The sequence below is a fragment of the Monodelphis domestica genome, chromosome 6 (genome assembly GCF_027887165.1).
Source record: "Monodelphis domestica isolate mMonDom1 chromosome 6, mMonDom1.pri, whole genome shotgun sequence".
Taxonomy (NCBI): domain Eukaryota; kingdom Metazoa; phylum Chordata; class Mammalia; order Didelphimorphia; family Didelphidae; genus Monodelphis; species Monodelphis domestica.
The window spans coordinates 233380089-233401537 of record NC_077232.1 but is presented as its reverse complement, the minus strand read 5'-3'; the positions used below and the strand labels follow the sequence as shown (position 1 = coordinate 233401537).

The 21449-nt window shown below is 36.9% G+C and overlaps 1 protein-coding gene across 3 annotated transcripts in view; it reads right to left on the bottom strand.

Annotated features, from left to right (window-relative positions):
* Positions 1–485: 485 nt before the first annotated feature.
* The window catches only part of CFAP96 (cilia and flagella associated protein 96), a 50475-nt gene continuing 29511 nt past the window's right edge, over positions 486–21449 (bottom strand). For all 3 annotated transcript variants that reach the window (XM_001363274.4, XM_007496043.3, XM_056802966.1), the window contains exons 4-8: positions 19083–19220; positions 18916–18991; positions 12616–12795; positions 8461–8627; positions 486–608 (exon numbers count right to left, since the gene is read on the bottom strand). In XM_001363274.4, the coding sequence (XP_001363311.1) occupies positions 560–608; positions 8461–8627; positions 12616–12795; positions 18916–18991; positions 19083–19220 (610 nt within the window). In that variant the 3' untranslated portion in view covers positions 486–559. The remainder of the gene's footprint in view (positions 609–8460; positions 8628–12615; positions 12796–18915; positions 18992–19082; positions 19221–21449) is intronic.

Below are 21449 nucleotides of genomic sequence, written 5' to 3'. Positions count from 1 at the left end.
GTGTTAATTTTTTATCATACATACCTCCATGCCAGAGACACACTGAAGTGTAACTTTTACGGAAGAAGACACATGTAGATAATTCAAGCAATTTATACAAATGCAAAAATAAATACTTAAATTCATGGAACTATAAAACAGAGTGGAACCAACAGAAATCATCTAACATTTCTTCTTTGTAAACTTTAATCATTCAAGAAGGCTTTTAAAATTCTATTCTTGAATATTTTGGAGAAATAAAACAAAACATGAAGATTTTTAATTTCTTAATCTACTAACTTTTCAACTTGGAGTAAAAGCTTGGAAATTCTCAACAACTTCAAAATTTATAAATGTGGCTGGGTGAGAAACAACAAATAGCACAAATCATAACCACATGGAATCATTCATGTTGGTTTTTAATTATCAAAGATTTCCTTTGATATATTAAAATAATAAAAGATGAAAATACATCTTCTATATTTGAATTGCTACTTCCACAAACATTCTGTAAATTTATTTTATTAAAAAATGAATTACGGACATGTGGATGATCAGAGGAAGTTTCTTCTTTCAGGTGCTAGTAGGACTGTATTGATGTAGTCAGATAATTCTTTGAATTTAATGACCTAAAATTGGGGGGGAAAGAGGTATTTAGTTTTTTACTACTTGGAGATTTTATCAGCATATACTTTTTTACTTAAAAATATTTTCACATTTTTAATCTGCTTCAAGTTTCTGACATTTTCAATAACAAATTTATTCCACAAAATTAAAAATATTTTTATCTTCACTATGTAAAGCCAATTAATTAGAAAAAAAATGAAAGTAGTTCAGGCTTTAAGAAAGCTAATTTTGTTGCCTAATATACTTCCTAGCTGTGTAACCCTGAGCAAATCACTTAAGTCCCATTGCCTAGCCCTTACCACTCTTCTGCCTTGGAACCAATACAAAGTATTGATTCTAAGACAGAAGAGGTTTTTTTTTAAAGAATGCAAATTTTAGACCACAAGTTCTAATGCTATTGTTTTGAGGTTTACTTATTTAAAAGGTTTTGAAAATACATAATTCTAGGTTGGCAAAATATTCATAAAATCTTGAAATCAAATGTAATTCAGTGGGTTGAAAATTATGACAGTGAGATGTAACTGAATGAGCAGGAAGAACTGAGAAACCTGGGTTCAAGTTTTGGGCTGCCCCTAAAAAGCAACAAAGGGCAAACTATTTAACTTTCCTGCATCTTATTGTAAAGGATTAACTTTGCAAAAAGCAAGAAGCAAAAAGAACCCATATGACAATAACAGGGCCAACATGCCACTTAGAACTCCCAGGAGCTGGGACTGGAGACTGAGGGAGTTGCTGACAGTTGGTGAGCTCCATAGGAGGGAGAAGCTGTTTTTCCCTTGCTGTCAGGATAAACCAGAGGATAACTGGTATTTCTGGGGTGGACCCAGAAAACCAGTGGTTTCTTTCCTTTGGCTGTCTTGATATTTCTTCCTGTTCCTATTGCTGATGCTACAGAGAAAATTGATTTCTACTGGTGCTGGTGACATCTCTCTGGAACTGCTGTCTGGAGCAAAGAAGGACTCTTGGTTATGAGATTTCTTTGGGTTGTTTAGGTTTTGGGTAGCATCCAACAGCTCAGTTATTATTTCTGCATGTGCAATTGCTTTTCCTGATGCAGTAATAAAACCTCGTTGTTTCCAGATTTTCCCTGTTGCATGACATACAGAAAATATATAACGAGAATCTGTAACAATATTAGCACTTTTACCATCGGCTAGAAAACATGCTTGCTTCAATGCTTCTACTCTGCTCCTTGAGCACTAAGGTTACTAGGTAATGAGCCATACCACAGTGTTTCAAATTCTGTGACCACTGCAGCACCTGTACCTCAAATTCCATTACATAAATATGAAGAACCATCTGTGAATAACAGAAAGTCTGGATTTTCAACAGGCAAGGCTTTCAAATCCCTCCTAGGTATATCCACTAGATCTACTACTTCTACACACTCATGTACTGGTTCACCATTCTTTGGCAAGTCAGGAAGAAGCATAGCTGGAATTAATATACTACACCTCCTCAACTGGATGTTCTTACTACTCAGGAAAATAATTTCATACTTAGAAATTCGTTGATCTGAATAAGCTTGAGTATGAAGTTTCCTCATTAGAGTTTCTATTTGATGTGAACAATATACAGTCAATTGACATCCCAAAACTAAATCTGCTGACTTCTGAACTAGCACTGAAGCAGCTGCTATACCCCTTAGACAAGGAACTGTACCTGCAGCAAGTGGATCAAGCTGAAAACTATAATATCCAATTGGATGATAACTTTGTCCTAAAGTCTGTGTCAGTACCCCAGAAGCAATACATGTGGTCTCATTAGCAAATAGTTGGGATGGTTTTATATATTCTGGGATACCCAAAGCTGGATCAGATAAAATGACTTCTTTAAGCTTACTTAATTAGGCTTACAGATGTTCATGCTTTAGTTTCAGATGTTCTGGTTCTGTATTCCTGGTTAAATCTGTTAGACATTTTGTTAATTCACTATGTCCAGGTATCCATTGTCTATAGAAACCAGTTGTTCCAAGAATAGTTCTGAGATGCTTTTTGGTCTTAGGAGCACTCAGTTTCTGGATATCAGCTATTCTTTTCTATGTAATACTTCAGGACCCCCTGATAACACAAAACCAAGATATTGCACTCAAGGCAAAACCCATTATAATTTTGCCTTGGAGATTTTATGCCTACACTTATATAATTCTAACAAAAGAATCTTGCTATCTCTTAAACACACCTTAGCATTTTGGGATGCAAGGAGAATACCATCCACAAAATACACCAATTTACTTTCTTTGAATGTTAGAGTTTTTAGATATCTATTTAGAATTTGTGAAAATTGGCTCAGGGAATCAGTAAAACCCTGGGGCAAATGAAATATAGGTCTACTGGGTTTTTTTCCCAGGTAAAAGCAAAGATCTTTTGAGAATCCTCATAATTGGAATTGAGAAAAAAGCTGAGCATAAATCTACCACCGTGAAATATCTTTCCTGACTTGGGATAAAAGAAATTATAGCAGCTGGACTTGGTATAACAGGATGAGTCTTGATTACATAATCACTGACTGCTCTTAAATCCTGTATAAAATGTTATACAACTTTGCCATTCAGATCTAACTTTAGCTTTTTGATTGGAAGAATAAGGGTACTAAATTCTGAGTAGCAAGGTATTATTATCCCTTGTTGGATTAGGGATTCAATGATTGACCTTATACCCTCAATTGCTTCTTTATTCAAGGGATATTGAGGTACACAAGGAACTAGTCCTTCCTTAGTCCTCACCCTTACTAGAGTAGCTGATTTCAATAGACCTACATCCATGGAAGACTTTGACCAAAGATCTTCAGGGATATTCTCAGGTATTGGATAGATTAAATCTAAGTCACCCTCTGTACTGACTGAATCTAAGAATGACAATGGAAAAGCTTTCAGAGATTCTTCTGGTAGATGTAATGAGATATAATCAGTATAAGTACATTGGATTATTGCCCTTAATTTACATAATACCTAAAAGATTCATTGGACAGTCTGGCATACACAGAAATGCATGCTCCACAGATAATGGACCAAAAGTAATCATTTTTGGTTGTAATTTTGCTACTCTCTGTGGTTTGCCAGTAGCACCTATTACTTCAATTATACCAACAGCTCTACAATTCTTAGGAAAACTTTGCAAAACTGATTTACTGGTGCCAGTATCAATTAGAAGATCATAAATCTGATCTCCAATAGTTATAGACACATGTGATTCTGTACTATTAGGTGGTTGAAATGTTTCCAACACTGGTGCAAGCACAGTAACATCAGTACAAAGCTCAGTCATTTCCTGTCCATCCAAATTTATATCTGCTTGAATTACATTATATTCCCAGGATTTCTTTAACACCATCATCGGCTTTTTCACTATTCTCATTGGTCTTTATAATCTTGACCTTGGTATCATTGTTCTCATTTACAATCATATTTTCTTTATTTAATTTACATTCTTCACTATTTTCCATTATTTTGCAATCACTAGAATTTTCCACCAATTTTGCATTACAATTTTCTTTTACCTCACAATTATGAACACTAATTACAGTATCTTTTGTTTCAAACACATTATTTATTAATTCATTAACCTTATCTCCATTTTCCCTTGAACTTCAGGTATATACCTTCATAATGAACATGCCCCTTTGTTCTGATCACCCTTATGCCCATTCACTACTTGACTATATTTGGGTCTTGCTCCTGATTTTACCCACTCTTGCATAGTGTTCAAATCAGGTGCTTGAACTCCCTGACAGCAAGCATTTTGGCAACTGTTTATATTATTTCTCTTTTAATAATTATTATAATTATTCTGTCTATTATATCCACCATTCCTACTTAGTTGTCTAGAAAATTGCCTTCTGAACCTACATTCCCTAACAAAATGTCCAACACAATTACACAAGAAACATCTCTGAGGTCCAGATCTCCTTTCTCTTGGCTTATATTGGTTGCACAGATTTTAGAGCTGCCACTGCCTTTATTTCCTTTATTTCACTGTTTCTTGCTTTACTTTCTGCATCCCTCAATTCCTTCTTCAAATCCTCTATTACAGTATCCCTGTCTGCATATTTATCAACATTGTCCATACACACCTTAAGTTGCCTTTCCCCTTAATTCTTCTAGACCTATCTTTTCCCAATCAAGGCAATTATTTCTAAAGAATAATTTAATCTTAGGGCATGCATTTTTTTTTTACAAATATCCTCTTAATGTGTGCAATTGTGTCTTCTTCTAACACATTCACGCCTAAGAATATTTCAGCTGCTTCTGTGATTATCTCAAGGAAATTTGTAGGTGTCTCATTTAATTTCTGTTTAATATTCTCAAATTTAGACCAAGCATTAGGGCATTTAGTGCATCTCTTCATCACATCAGTAACTGACCTTTTGGCTTGGTTCATCATTTCATAATCATGGGATAAATTAATATCCAAACCTTGAAAATCTCATGGCCGTGGATCATTCCTTGTTTCTTCTATGAATTTGTTCCTTTCCTTTTTAGTTAATATTCTCTTACTACCTTATTAGGTTCTTCTGAAAAAGGCAGAGTCCTACATCTAATCATTTCCAAATCTTCAGGTATAAACAATTTATGAGTTTTGACCTTATATATCTCATCTTGTGTCAAACAGGAATATCTCTTAAAGGGAACAATGATGCTTGATTTTTATTGCATGTTGCTTCTTCCCTTTCCAATCTAGATAATATTATTTTCCTTATTAATATGATTATCTTTTAAATCATTCACAATATCATTGGTTAAAATCATCCTCTCTTTCATACATAACTCCATCACCTCTATTTTATCTTTCATTATCATAATCATCTGTTTCATCTCAGAATCCTTTGTTATCCATAACACAATAGCTCTCATTTATAGAATACAAATAAACATATACAAATCAATGGTACATAGGCTAACACAGATCGTATAGTTAATGCCATCCACACATATCCTAAAACCATATAGCAACACTGTGGAAACAGGATAAAAACATAAGGAATATGTAAAACATAATCCCATAGAAAATATAACACATTTGTCATGTCCCCTAACATGATGTTTACAGTAAACAAAGTTATTATATAAGATATGTTCTGTTATTACCCACTTTGATTATTTATAAACATCAAAGAACAGAACAACAAAAAAATGCTTCTATGTGCCTTTGGGCCCTTTAAAAAATTAAATCCCCATTCACACTCAATCAAGTGTCAGAATTCCGTGCCAAATAAGGTAAGCAATACTAGCACCTTGGAAGTGCTGGGGTGGATCAATGGCATGTTCCCAGATAGCCCAACTGCCAACCTACTTCCTATCTGTTTTGCTTTGGCCAACATAAATTATTTTGCAGGTTAGTACCCACTGTAAAAATGGGGATTTGAACTTCAATCCCCAGAAGTCCTTACTCTAGTTCCCAAGATGCCCTTTATTCTCACTGAGATCCCCACATGGGCGAGATAAAAATTTCTATTTAAACTGGCTGTAAAGCCTACTGAGGTCTCTCTTCCTGCTTCTGCTTCCAAAGACATGCGTCTCTCAAGATGTAGTATAAGTGAATGGGCCTTTCAGCCCTCCTACGCACATGCTTTATTATTTTGTATTTATTTTTTAATCTTTAATAAACCTCATAAAAATATAATACTCTTAGCAGAGAAACTAATTTTAACTGTTACACCACTAACTCGCCAACTGTTATCAACTCCCTTAGATTCCAGTCCCAGCTCCTGGGAGTTCCAAGTAGAATGTTGACCCTATCATTGCCCTGTGGGTTCTCTTTGCTTCTTGCTTTTTGCAACTTGCTTCTTGCTTTTTGCAAAGTTAATCCTTTACAAAAGTCTCCGCTTATTCATTTTTAAAATAAGAAAAACCTCATTTGCAGTGCCTAACTTATGGGATTATGCTTTGTAGGCATATTTATAATAAATAGCATATATGAACAACTTTTTATTTGATACATCACCTTATGAAAAGAGAATATAAATTCTTTACTTTCCAGGGAGCAGACAGCAACTTCTTCCTCTCATACTGACAATATATAGTCAGTATGTCTTCATATTGTTTTGTTCTCAAGATTAAAGAACCACCACAAAAAAGAGAACTGATGTTGTTTTGTTCTGTTTTACTTTGCTTTGCTTTAGAAAATTATCATCAATTTTACTGCCCGTTCCTTTTAGTGGAGGAGAAAATTTGGGCTAAGAAAGACCAAGTGATTTGCCAGTTGTCACCTATCAAAGAACTACTAGGTGAAATTCCAGGATTCTTTACTTCTTTATTGAGGCTACATGGTCTCTCTTCTATAAGATTATTAATCTCCTTTTGATAAAGAACCCAGAATACAGAGAGACTAACTGATTTGCTTATGGCCACTGGGCTAAAGTGTGTTGTACAAGATTTGAATTCAGACCTCTCCTGACTCCCAAGTTCAGTACTTGCCCCCATTCTACCACCTTGTTTCTCTGACTCATTACACACTCTAAAAATGGCATTGTTACTTCCATCCAAAATGCCATTATTGCTATTTTTGCAGAGAATTTGTCATTGGCTAAAAGAAGGTCAATTTCTCTCTTAAAGTCCACCTTTGGACAGATACAGTTATCTAATTGGTTGGTTAAGGCACAGTAAGAACAAAAACAATGTCAAAAATATGGAACTCCTTTGGAATGAATGGTTGGGTTAATGGTCACAGGCTATATAGCCCAATTAATGCCCTAGGATTTATACTGATATATGGATTCTTCCAAGCTGATTGCTGGTTTTCAATAATGCCACCATAAAAAGATGCAATCAATATCTCTAATGAATGCATTTTTATGCAGTCTGATAACAATAAAGACCTTTCAAGAGAGTAAGGATTGTCATCAACAACAAACAATTCAAATCTTATCTTTATTATGCCATCTCTTTATATAAAAGAAAGCATTGTTTTTATTATGTTAACTTGATTTTTTTAATACCAACTACTCTCAGTTCTAGACAACTTAAAAGTAAGACCCATAACACTATATTCACTATACGGTAGAATGAGACCACAGAAGATTTGTGGTCAGAGAACACAGTTTCAAATCCCAGTTCTGCCAGCTTACAATCTATGTCTATAGACCTATGGGAGTCCTTTCCCTTTTCTGGCCCTTTATTTCCTCAGCTATGAATTGACAGGATTGGACTAGATGACTCACGAGCCTCTGACCAAATGTAATGCATTTTTTATAACTGAGACAGGAGCATGAGGATAGGATTTGGTTCCATATAGTAGAAAGGCTATTTTTGTGGTGTTGTACAAAGAGAATTGAAATTAGAATCATAGGACTTTGGCAACCTTGGGGAAGTCTCAAACTCCTTAGGCCTTTATTTCCTCATCTATAAAATCAGAATGATGATCTCAATGGGCTCGCTCAGCTTTCATTCCTGTGAGCGTATAAAACATGTAGAAAGAGGGAAGGAGATAAATAATGTTACTTCCTGAGGGATACCTCCCCCCAGATTCAGAAAGTTCTCTTGTTTGGCTAAGTATATTCTGGAAACTGTCTATTAGGTTTTAAGAAGGCTGCAATCTGCATTGGTGGGCATACCCAAAACAATTCAACTACAGATCAAGGAAGTTATAGAAGTGACTGAGTAAAAAGGCTGAACTGAGAGAGGTAGTCAGAGTATAATTGATAGAGAGCTAATCTAGGAGTCAGAAAGCCCTGGATTCAAGTCCCACCTCTGATTCTGGTTGTATGACTCTCTGGGCCCTAAACTATCTAAATGAAAAGTTGCTGAGCAGGAGATGATCTCTTCAGGAGAGCAAACAACATCAGCCAGAATTCTGCCAATGAAATCACAGGTCTAAGCCAAAAGAAACCAAAGTAGAAATAAACAGCTATACTTACTTTTTTACATTAGCAGACATTATACTGGTAACTGGACGGCTTTTTGGTCCACTGCTTGGATGGAAAATCCTCTCTGTTTTAGTGACATCTCTTTCAAATTTTCTCCCATATTGGTCATTGGAATATAGAGGGAAAGGGTCAAATGTTCCTGCTTTCATACCACCTGGCTGTAAATATAAGTTCCAAATATAAAAACATTTTACAAATATTCTGAATGCAATTGTCCTTATACATAGGCAGGGCACCTTGAATAGAGTTAAGATGCCTCACCACACAACCACAGATATTCACTATATCACCAGTCTGACAATCCCCCATTGTAAACTCATTTCTTTTGGCCAAGGAATCAGTGCTCTGGAAGTCCATTATTAAAAACCTTCTTTGACAGTTCAATGACTCTGTAATCTCATTGATGTGAGTACTACCTCCAAGGATGGAGACATATCTTCTTAATGCCTTCTTATCCATAGGGAACTGATCCACATCTCCCCCTCAATCCTCCACAGGATCCAATGTTAGATCCCTTCCTCTCGACCTCTTGATGTTGCCTGAATACAAGTGTAGCCCATGGAATGGGCCAGAACATTTGTGAAACCCTACTCCATGTTGGCCTAGTGTTAAGCCCTTTATAAATTCTACCTCATCTATTTTGCCACCTATTGTCCTTCTCCCTCACTAGGTGACTGGGCTCCCCGCTTTTTTGGTCACGTGTCTCACTAATGATGTTCTTTATGCCTATCTTGGTAATAAACTGAAGTGTACTTAAAAACCTTCCATGGGCCATTCCACTGCCTTGTGCCTCACAACAACTTTAATTCTTCAAGGGCTGTGATATTCCATGGCTAACAACTAAAACAGTATCATGAGAAGAAGACTAATGTTGGGAAGAAGGGAAGGGAAGGAAGGGAAGGGAAGGGAAGGGAAGGGAAGGGAAGGGAAGGGAAGGGAAGGGAAGGGAAGGGAAGGGAAGGGAAAGGAAGGGAAGGGAAGGGAAGGGAAGGGAAGGGAAGGGAAGGGAAGGGAAGGGAAGGGAAAATGTCCTTATTTCATAGCCTGAAGTCATGAAGAGCACTTTGTAATTTCCCAAATGAAATGCAACATGTTATTCTTTCTGCTCAATTTTGCACCACTTTACTGTTCATTTACAATATCAGCCTAAGATATAAGTACCATACATATGATGAACTATGTCTATAAGCTGTCCATCCATCTATATATTGGGGTCTGAATAACAAGTATTCTTTATTCAACTGTTTTTTTCTTGTGTGTTTGTAGAGTTGGGCTGAATTCTCTTATCTAATTTAGGAAGCTCTGCAATGTTCCAGTGGAAAAATGCTAGATTCACAAAGAATCTTAGTTCAAATGCTGTCTTTGCCACTTACCACCGCTATGACTTGAGCAAGTTACCTAACCCCCTCAGTCTTGGATTTCTCATCTGTAAAATGAAGGAGTTTGGGGGCAATGAAGTAATTCAGTGGTTAGTGTGCCACATGTGGGGTCAGGAGGACTAGATTCAAATCTGACCTCAGACACTTTGTACCCGGACAAGTTACATGACCCCTATTGCCTAGTTAGAGTTGTTACTAAGACAGAAAAGGTTATTAAAAATAAAATAAAATAAAATGCAGGAGTTGGACAAGCAGATCTCTTTCAGCTCCAACACTATGAGCCTGAGTGATCTCTAATCTGTAAACAGCAGCATCTCTAAGACCTTACCATCTTCCATCTGAAAACTTTATTGTCCAGGATGGTAGCAAACAACTTTAATGAACACATTCTTTCTGGTTTGATTTATACCTATTTGAAAGATTTGTTGAACAAAGTGATCTCTGTTGCTCTATCTTTTAAGCAATCTTGAGTGATTTTAAATCAATGTTGTCCTTGCCAACTATACCATTCCACTTGGCACAGAACACAAATATATACTGCCTAAGGTCATTTATAAGCTCTTTTTCATATCCTTGTTACAGCAACTAATAGCAGCTAAACTTCCTAAGGAAACACAGAGTCTATTTTTGTTAATGTTTATTTTTTTAATTCATCTCTCAATTTAAGAATATCAAGTTTATTTATAAAGGCCAGGCCTGCAAATGCCATATTCTTTTGATTTTTCTTCTAATTTGATTTTGATTTAGAAATAATTCCTACATTGTTAGCCAATAGTCTCCTGTCAGAACATAACCAATTTCATTTTTAGATGCATTTTTTCCTTGCTTTTCTGACTCTTTTTTTGAGTAAAGCATTCGTGATAAGTAAGCTGGGCATGAGGTTTCTATAGCGAGTATTAGCTTTTGATTTCTCTCATTCCTTAACAATATTTTGCAATACATTTGTCACCATCTATCTGCCCCTTGGCCCACCTTTGCAATGAAGTATATGGATTTAATGTGGAAAATCTTTTTGAGTTCTTCCCAGAATTTTGTCTATTTCTCCATTCTCTACTGCAGACACTAGCACAATTATTTTCATGGCAATCTTTTTATAAATGTCTATCATGGGCGCTGTAATGCAAAGTGACCAAGTATCACATGAAATGATGTTTCTTTTCACCTTTGAATATAAAATAAAACCAAGTCAGCCAATTCCTTGATTTTCCTAAGAACATGAAACCTGAAATATAAGCCATGTTTCCATTCAGGAATGACTTCCTTTTTTCTCCTGGTTTAAAAGCAGTGAGAATGTCATGCTAGCTATGATTCAGCTGTAAATAAAGATAGGGCTGGGGGGACTGGACCTGTGATTTCCTAGGTCCTGGAGATTTCCTGGTGAGGAAACTGCCTCTCTCAAAGCAGACTGGCACCTTCTCCTGCAATCTGTAGTATTAGAGAGCGCCCCAGAGCTGAGAAATTAGAGGACTTGCCCAGTTAAGAGACACAGCCAGGAGGTGTCAGGGTGTCAGGAAAATGGGTGGCCTTGGCTGCCAGGGCTGCTCGCTCTCCCCTAAAATGCATGGAGCCATGGGCAGTCAGTTGACAGCTGGATAAGGATTGGCTTCAGAAAGACTGTCTAAGAAAGGGCCTGAGGATTTGGCCCAATGGTGAAAGCTAAGGCCAGAGTATGAAGTGCTTCCCTAAAAGGCCAGGGGAAGAAAAGGGACGGCTTTCAGGTCACAGAGTATGTCTGCAAGGATTCAGAATCAGTGAATGCCACCAAAAGGAAAGCCAGGAGAGAGCAGAAGTACAAGGTAAAGGACACGAATCTATGCTGACACCTCCACAAAGAACTGACTGAGTCCTTTACTCATTTGATTGGATGCATTGGCTTCATCGTATATAAAGTCACTAAGGAAATTCTATAGCATCCCAAGAGCCTAGAATTAGAGCAGGACAGAATGTTGGAGATCATTTAGCTCAATTTCTTAGAGATGGTTTAATCCAACTGACTAATTTAATCAAATGCCTTTTGTCTGATCATGTGATTCTCTTTTGCTGCAGAAATATTTGGTCAATCTCAGTGGATTGAGAGCCAGGCCTAAAGATGGGAGGTTCTGGGTTCAAATCGGTTAACCCCCATTACCTAGCCCTTACCACTTTTCTGCTTTGGAACCAAAATACAGTATTGATTCTAAAACAGAAGGGCTAAGAAAAGAAAAAAAAATTTGGTTAAGAATCAATTATCTTTTAAAAATATAGTAATTTAATGAAGCTAGTATACGGGATCTACGATATAGGTTTTAATGAGTTGCTGTGAATTTTAAAGAATGCAAAAAACCCATTGTTTTGTGATTTCATGTCACTCCTAGAAAGAAAAAACAAAACCTGAAGATTTTAGGCGCTCTGTGTAACATATAAAATTATTAATTATTTTTATTTTTTACAAACATAGAATAGTATGGCTAGATTGAATCTAACCATGCCAAACAGATAGATGTCCATCTATTCTTTTATTGAAATCTTCAGAAAAAGAGACTCTAATATTTTCTGGTGATATTTAAGTGAATTTAGACATATTTCTGCTGTTTCACTCTTTTGTGGAAAATAAAGAAAATTTTATAATCTCCTCCCCCCCCCCCCCGGTATTTTATCGTACTTATTTAAACTACACGAAATTTCTTTTAACCACCCTCCCAAGAATCTTTTTTGAATTCTGCCTGCTGCAACACTATCTAATTAATTTATTTTTCCTTAACTAGCTTATTTAGAACTATAAATTTACCTTTTTAGGAGGAGAAGTTGGTTTAAAAGGTGTTGTAATTGTTTTTACTGTCTCTGGTTTCTTAATTGGTGGCAAAGTTTTGTCAAAGAAATAAGGATTTTGGTCAAAATAATCTTTTGGAAAGAGATTTAACTTGAAAGGTGTTCCTTTAATTAATCGCTGATGATCTTCAATCTCTTTCTGGAAATAAAATAGTGGTAAAAGTTTATGCATTTGGAATTTCCTTTCACAAATTATTAAAATCAGAAGAAAAAACCCCTTGGATTCAAGATTTGGGAAAAGCTTTTTTTTTTTAGAAGTTTACTTAGTTTTTTAAACTTCCTATAATTCTAGACCAGAGGCTCTCAAAGTATGGACCTTATGCAGTCCCCACATTCTTTTCAGGGGATCCACGATGTCAAAGCTATTTTTATTAAAATACTACAATCTTATAATACCAGAATATTTAAATTTCTCATGCAGTAAATACCAATACCTATAACACACATAAACAATAGCTCTTTTGGGGTCTGGGTGCTCTCGGTAATTTTTAAGAATAGAAAGAAAATAAAAAGTTTGAGAATTGCCCAATCTAGACTATAATGGTTAAAAGGACCACAGGGGCCAATAAGTTCAATTTATAACTGATCAATAGCTCTCTCAAAAAGATCAATGAAATGGTCATCCAGTCTTTGCTCAAAGACCTCAAAAATGTTTAACTCATAATTTTATAGGGTAGTTCTTTCTATACTCTGAAAACTTGTGATTACTTTTCCTTGTATAAAACTGACCCCCATGACAACCATGCCTACTCTTTTCCAATTGCCTTGAAGAGAGCTACCATGTTACAAAACCTAACAGCTTTTCAGAGTCGGAAGGAAGCTCAGTAACTATCTGGCCCAACACATACTTAAAAAGAATTTTTATTTTCTACTTCTTTTGTCCCTACAATATACCTAACAGAAGGTCTTTGCCTGAAGACCTCCAAAGAAGAAGGGCCTACCACTTTCAGAGGAAGTCCATTCCATTCTTGCATAGCTCTAGTTGTAAGTAATCTCCTTATATCAAGCCTAATTTTGCTTTTTTTGCAAGTTCTATGCATTATTTCTAGTTTTATCCTCCTGAGTCTAAAGCAGAAAACAAGTTGAATCATTCTTCTACATGAAATTTCTTCAAATATTTAAAAGCAACTGTCATATATCCCTCTAAGTCTTTTCTTCTTCAGGTTAAATATTCATAGTTCCTTTCAATCAATCTGCACATGGAAGGAACTTGAGGCTTTTTACCACCTTGGTTGTTTTCCTCTAGACACCTTCCTATAATATCACTGACCTTCTTTAAAAACAAAACAAATAAACAAACAAACAAAAACCCTTACCTTCTGTCTTAGAATCAACATTAAGTAACAGTTCCAAGACAGAAGAACAGTAATGCTGGGCAATTGGGGTTAAGTGACTTGCTCAAGGTCACACGGTTTAGAAGTATCTGAGGCCAAATTTGAACCAAGGACCTCCCCATCTCCAGGCCAGGCACTTTATCCCCTGAGCCAGCTAGCTGCCTCATCAATATCCTTCTTAAAAATGTGTCCCCTACCTTAATGCATTGCTGGTGGAGTTGTGAATTGATCCAACCATTCTGGAGGGCAGTTTGGAACTATGCCCAAAGGTCACTAAAAGAATGTCTGCCCTTTGATCCAGCCATAGCACTGCTGGGTCTGTACCCCCAAAGAGACAATTAAGGAAAAAGACTTATACAAGAATATTCACAGCTGTGCTCTTTCTGGTGGCAAAAAAATTAGAAAATGAGGGGGTGTCCATGGGGAATGGCTGAACAAATTGTGGCATCTGATAGTGATGGAATACTATTGTGCTCAAAGGAATAATAAACTGGAGGAATTCCATGTGAACTGGAATGACCTTCAGGAATTGATGCAGAGCGAATGGAGCAGAACCAGGAGAACATTGTACACAGAGAGATACACTGTGGTACAACTGAATGTATTGGACTTCTCTACTAGCAGCAATGCAGTGACCCTGAATAACTCAGAGGGATTTATGAGAAAGAACACTATCCACATACAAAGGAAGAACTGTGGGAGTAGAAATGCAGAAGAAAAACAATTGCTTGATCACATGGGGATATGATTCCATATGTAGATTCTAAACAATCCCCATAGTGCAAATATTAATAATATGAAAATAGGTCTTGATTAATGACACATATAAAAGCCAGTGGAATTCTGTGTCAGCTAAGGGAGGGGGGTAGGGAGGAGGGGAGGGAAAGAACATGAATCATGTAACCATGGAATAATAGTATTAATTAATTAATTAACGATGTGTCCCCCAGACCTGAACACAACTCTCAAGATATGATCTGACCTGGGTAGAATACAAAGGAACTATGATCTTCTTACTCCTGGAGGTTTGCCTGTCTTAATGCAGCTTCAGACCACCTTAGGTTTTTGACTGTCATATTACTCTGCCTCAAACTGTGCTTTGCAGTCAACTAAAACACCCATAATCTCAGCTGAACTGCTGCCTAGGCATGCCTTCTACATCCTGTCCTGAATTGCATTTCTTTAATTCAAGTCTAAGAATTCTTTCCTTAAATTTCATCATAATTAGATTCAACCCAACACTCTGCCTTCAAGAATTTTTGTTGTCATCTAACTGGATGCTATCCCTCCCAACCTGAAATATTAACAAAGTTAATAACGGCATGTATGCTGCCATCTGATTCAGTGACAAAAATGCTAACAAAGATGGATAGTCCTGGGGAACTCCACCAGCCCTCTCACTCTGGGCTGCTATCTATTAATCTCTACAAGATACCTCCTGTTTTGGAGCTGACCCATTAGTTCGGAATCCATCTCCATCCTGGAGGTGAATGTATCTTTCTATATTGTCTGCTGGGATAATATGAAATTTGTTAAATGTTTCACTGAAATCTAAGGATACCATGCCAATAGCATCCCCTTGCTTGTTAGAAAAAAAAAGTTAATTAGGTTAGTCTGGTATGACTTGAATACATTAATGAACCATCCTATTCTAGAATTTTTTAAAAAATACTTACCTTTGGTCTTAGAATGGTATCTGTTCTAAGGCATAAGAATGTTAAGGGCTGGGCTACCCAGCTAGGAAGTGTCCACCACACCATCTGGCTGCCCCTGTGTTCTAGAATCTTGACAAGAATTGAAGTAAGACTCAATGGCCTCTACTCACTTGACATTCTCCCATTTTTTGAAAATCGGTTGTCCTTTTTGGTCTTCTTGTATTTTTGTCATTCTTGAAGGTCTTTAAAAGATGACTTAACAGTAGCTTTGCAATCAATTTGGCTATTCTTTCAGGACTCTTACAGTGTAGCTTTTATGAGCCTGGTGATAACACCTCATTGAGAGTAGCCAGTTCTCCTACCTCTTCTCATCTTTGCCTCCTACTACCTGCTGAACATTTTTGTCCTATCCTTCCCAGCTAAGCAATCAAAAAAGTATAGAGATAACTGGAGTTTGAGGAAAAAGGAGAAAATAGGGTCATTTCCACTTATGCCTTTTTGGAAAACCAACCGATAAATAAAAACACATTCAACACAGTTACAAAGGTTAGACAAAAAAATTACACATTACAAAAGTCTAAGGATCTACTTAATATAAGTATGGGAATCAAGGAGAATTTTGTAGGGATCTACAGAAAATATGCTGCTAGGACCAAATAACATAAGCATCAGGTGCAAATTGAGGTATGAAAGTGCTGGAGGAATACATCTCTCTCTAATGTCTAGATTATTGGAAGAATGAAATGAACTTTGAAAGACTGGAAGAAACATTTCAAGGAGAAAAAGGTAGATATGAAGAAGTGACAGGAAGCATAACATATTTGTGTCAGGAGATTGGAGAATGTCACTTACAGACAGAAGGGAAGAAGGACCATTGGATATTTGAAGCTAAATAGAGATAGAGAGGGGAGCAGTACCATCCACAACAAGGAATGATAATGCACATCCACAAGTACTATCCAGTAGTGGTGAGAAGATCAATTTGCAGTTGGTGGCTTCCTGCTAAGAGATGTTGGAGACAGTTATTTGTAGAGCTGGGGCATGTAGTGATCTCTCAAGATCCGTCAGATCTTATGACCACTCCCCAGTCCTAGTGACTCACATGGGGACAAACAATACTACCATGAGCAACAGGAAAAACACTGCTCAATGTTGTGAAGTCCTAGAAGGGAAATGGGAGGAAATCCCAAAGTGAAGGGAGGGGATCCGAAGAAAGGCTGATCTGTGAAGTCAATAGTAGGTTAATTAGATCTATTCTGGGAAGGACATTTAGACTTCTTGCTCTTGTAAACCCTTGGGACAGTTGGTCCCTTCATAGAGGGCTTCTTCATTAGAAAAGGAAATAAAAATAAAGATGAAATGTCTTTTTTTCCTCTATCCAACATTAAAGACGTCCTAAAATCTATTCACTAACCTCTTTGTAGTCTGTGAACCCCAGGTTAAATACACTTGTCCCAATGTTATCCTATTCTTACATTACAGCCATTTCTGCACATCATCTCTCTCCTGGTAGATTCCAGTTTCTAGGAAAGTAGTGACCATGTTTTATACTTTTTGTCCCTCTATAACATCTAGCCTGGAGAAGCCCTTTAAATTTGTTTAATGAATGGAATAAATGAATATGTCTATGTAGGGATCAAATGGAATCTGAACTTGATTAAACGCTTCTAAGTGGACCAAACATCTGAATTATAGCCCACAAAGACACATGAGCTCAAACTCAGTTGTGATTTTAATCAGAATAAAAATGGTGTTCTTTTCTTGTTCTTTTTTTTTAATACTTCCCTTCCATTTTAGAACAATACTGTGTATTGGTTCCAAGGCAGAAAAGCTATAAGGGCTATGTCATGGGGGTTAAGTGACTTGCCCAGGATCATACAACTAGGAAGTGCCTCAGGTCAAATTTGAACCCAGAACCTCCCATCTCTAGGCCTCATTCTCTGAGCCAGTTAGTTGCCCCATGATGTTCTTTTCTAAGACAAAATAGAACGTGCTATTGTATGCCAGTTAGCAAAATCAGAATGTAAAATTAGAAAATCTTGCTACAGGTAGACTAAAGCACAAGTGCTTGGAATTCAGGAATAAAAAAAGAATTTATTAAGCCACTATTCAAACTGCATTTATCAATGTAATATTGTAATCCATTTTGAAAAAATTCCACTTTGAGGATAGTAGGTAATGAAGTGGATGGAGTACTGGGCCTACAGTCAGGAGGACATGAGTTCAAATCTGGCCACAGATACTTACTAGCTGTGTGACCTAGGCAAGTCACTTCACCTCTGTCTAGTCTCTTCAAGCCTAAAATAGAGATAATAATAGCATCTACCTCACCGGGTTCCCATGGAATCAAATGAAATCATATATATAGCCTAGTCTAGCTCATGGTAGGTGTTTAGTGTATGTTCTCTTTCCCACTTTGTAAAAATATTTTGTATAAACAAATGCCCTCTCTCCAAAACGTTCTTTCTAGTCTAAAAACTGACTCCAGTAGGCTCTATGCTGCCATCATGACTATAGTATATGCCAATGTGTAGATATTAAGTAAATTAACAAATGTTTCCCCCACCCCTTTTTCCCATGAGCATAATCTCCCCACTCCTATGTCACTCCTACACATAGTACTGCTAGCCTGAGCTTCTTTGGTAGATGCTAGAGAGGAGGGGATGGGAAGGGGAAGAGGTGATAAGGAGGAGGAGAAGGGAAGGAGAAGGAAGGGGAGAAGGGGATGGAGGAGGAGGGTCTTGACACCAGAGGGACAGGGCCAGTGCTGGAGAAGAAGGCTGGAGTGGAGCTAGAAAGTTTCAAAGATAGCAAGGAGTAAAATAGGATCCTCTGAAAGGCTGGGGGGAAAAGGTTGCTGAGGCTCATGGGGCAACGGATTTTAAAGACAGAAAGGACCTAAAAGATGATCTAGTCCAAATTTTTTAATTTGCACATCCTAAGGGACCAGAAAAGGCCCTTCAGCAAACAGCAGAGCCCCGACTGAAAGGCAAATCTTCTTACCTAATTCTGGTTAGTGGCTGAAAATGAGCTAGAATGAAAAAGGGTTTGGGGTTTGGTTTTTGTTGTTGTTGTTGTTGTTTTGTTTTTTGCATAGCTGTGAACTTACCCATCAATCCATGCAAATCAGCATATGACTGTCTAAGTACACACAGAGATGAACACGAAGTAGCATCTAGCAAAATATAATTTACAAGGGTAGAAATACTATAATGACCAGAAGCTAAACAAGATACATCCAGAAGAAGGGAAAATTTCCTAAAACTTTACCTGAAGATTTATTTTTGCTGTATCGTAGACATCAACAGAATGCACGGGCTGTTTACCTATGGTAATATTTGCATAGCTACGGAAGAAAAATTAGTAATGATAATTGAGGTTGTTCTAATTTTATTAACATGGTATGCAGCAAAAGCTTAAAGATGAATAATACTTACCCATATCCGGTCCCTTTTTTTCCTGGGTTTGTGTACATATTCTTTCCAGGAGCAACATATTTATCTTTAGGTTTTAATTGGGCACTGAAGAATGGAACTGGACCACCTATTGTTCCAAAGTAGCTGCCTAATCCACATCTTAAACATATTAAAACAATAATGTTAAGTGAGATATGTGCAAAGATATTTACTTTCCTAACTTTCAAAAAGAGGGATAAGCCCTTGATAATCCTGAAGTGTTTAATTCGATTTTTCCCTTTAGAAGGTTTTCAGATGAAACATAATTAGATCTAGGATATTATCTGGATTTTATTGTGCTCATTTAAAATATTTCACACAAGATAAAACACTCACAATCCCTTAGGAAGTTATTACAGTTCCTATTCATAGCACTGACATAAAGATCTTTAAAAAAACAGCACAGAAAGATCAGAAGAGTTGAAATATATTTTCCAGCATGACAATGGGGACACAGCCTTAGAATGGCTAGTTTCTCCTGAACTTTCACTCACCAACATAAGAACCATCTGAACAAATTGTGTCTGTCTTCTCAACAGTATCCAGCAGTGACAGCATCGTCCATTCATACTTGAGAAATTGGTACCATCTTCGACTTTTCCTTCTCCCTCGCTTTAAATGCCCTGTGACTCTTACCCTGATGATTGTGTTAGCAATATTCTTATCCCTGGTCCATTCCCTTTTATTTCATATGAATATTACCCCAAAACAGGCCCTTTTACTATTCTCTGTAGATTATTCCAATGAATATTCTTGCCTTTTATCCATCCTTCACCCCATTGCAAGACTGACTTTCATACAAAGCAAAGTCTCTTCATGTTTCTTCTTATTCTAAGACTTTCAGAAGTTACTTCCTGCTACCTATATTTAAACTCCTTTGCATAATAGTGGAGGTCCTCTATAACCTAGATCCTAGTTTTCCCTCTTGATTTTTTTTTAAAGTTCTTAAGCTTTAAACTTTTCAGTTCTTCAATAAAACAGACACTCTTGAATACCCACCTTCTGCAGAATCCTGCTTTGTCTTTAAAAGAAAGAATTAGAACTCTGTGGTACTACCTCACAACTATCAGACTGGCCAATATAACAGTAAAGAACAGTGATAAATGCTGGAGGGTGTGTAGCAATATTGGGACATTAATGCATTTATGGTGGAGTTGTGAATTGATCCAAGCATTCTGGATGGCAATTTGGAACTATGCCCAAAGGGCTACAAAACTGTGCATAGCCTTTGATCCTGAAATACCACTATTGAGTCTGTTCACCAAAGAGATCATAAAAATGGGAAAGGACCTACTAGTACAAAAATATTTGTAGCTGCTTTTTTTGTAGTGGCAAAAAATTGGAAATTGAGGGGATGCCCATTAATTGGGGAATGGCTGAATAAGTTGTGGTATATGTTAGTGATAGAACACTATTGTGCTATAAGAAACAATGAGTAGGATTTCAGGAAAAGCTGGAAAGATCTAAATGAACTGATGCAGAGCAAAATAAGCAGAAGGGGGAGAACACTGTACAAAGCAACAATATTACACAATGATAAAATGTGAAAGACTTAGCTACTCTCAGAAATCCAATGATGCAGGACCATTCTGAAGGACTCATGGTAAAGAATGCTCTCCACCCTCCAGAGAAAGAACTGCTGGAGTTGAATGGAGATCAGAACATACCATTTTTCACATTCACTTATTTATGGCTTTATTTGGGGGCTTTGGGTTTTATATGGATATTCTCTTATAACAATGACCAATATGGAAGTATGTTTTGCACAATAATACATGTATAACCCAGATAAATTACTTACCATCTCCAAGTGGGGGGGAGGGGAAGGAGGAAGGCAATTTGGCTCTTATAATTTTGAAAATTGTTATTACATGTAACTAGGAAAATAAAATATCTTTGAATTTTAAAAAAGAGATAAAAACAGAGGCCAAAAAAAAAGCCAGACAGACAAAAACATTGTAAAAAAAATGAGGTTAAGCGACTTGCAGCAATTCATACAAGTAAATGTTTGAGAAAAGATTTAAACTTCCTGACTCCAGGTCCAGTGTTCTACCCACTGCACCACCCAGTTGCCTTCAATTATAGCACTGACTCAAAAGGAAGAAAACGAAAAAGTTTTTGGAATGATACATTCATTCAGGCAACTGAAATGGCATCAAGGGAAAAGAAGAGAGTTCAAGCAGAAGATAAAGGCCAACTGGAAAGGGAAAAGCCAAGGCAAGATGGTTCTAGAAGCAGTGGCTAGCAAAAGCAAAAAAGAAGGGTGATGTTCTTTTCTACTGGAAAGATGCAGTGAGCATCCCTTTTCCCTATTCCCCTCTGTGTGAAACTTTGACCTACAGGCAAGTT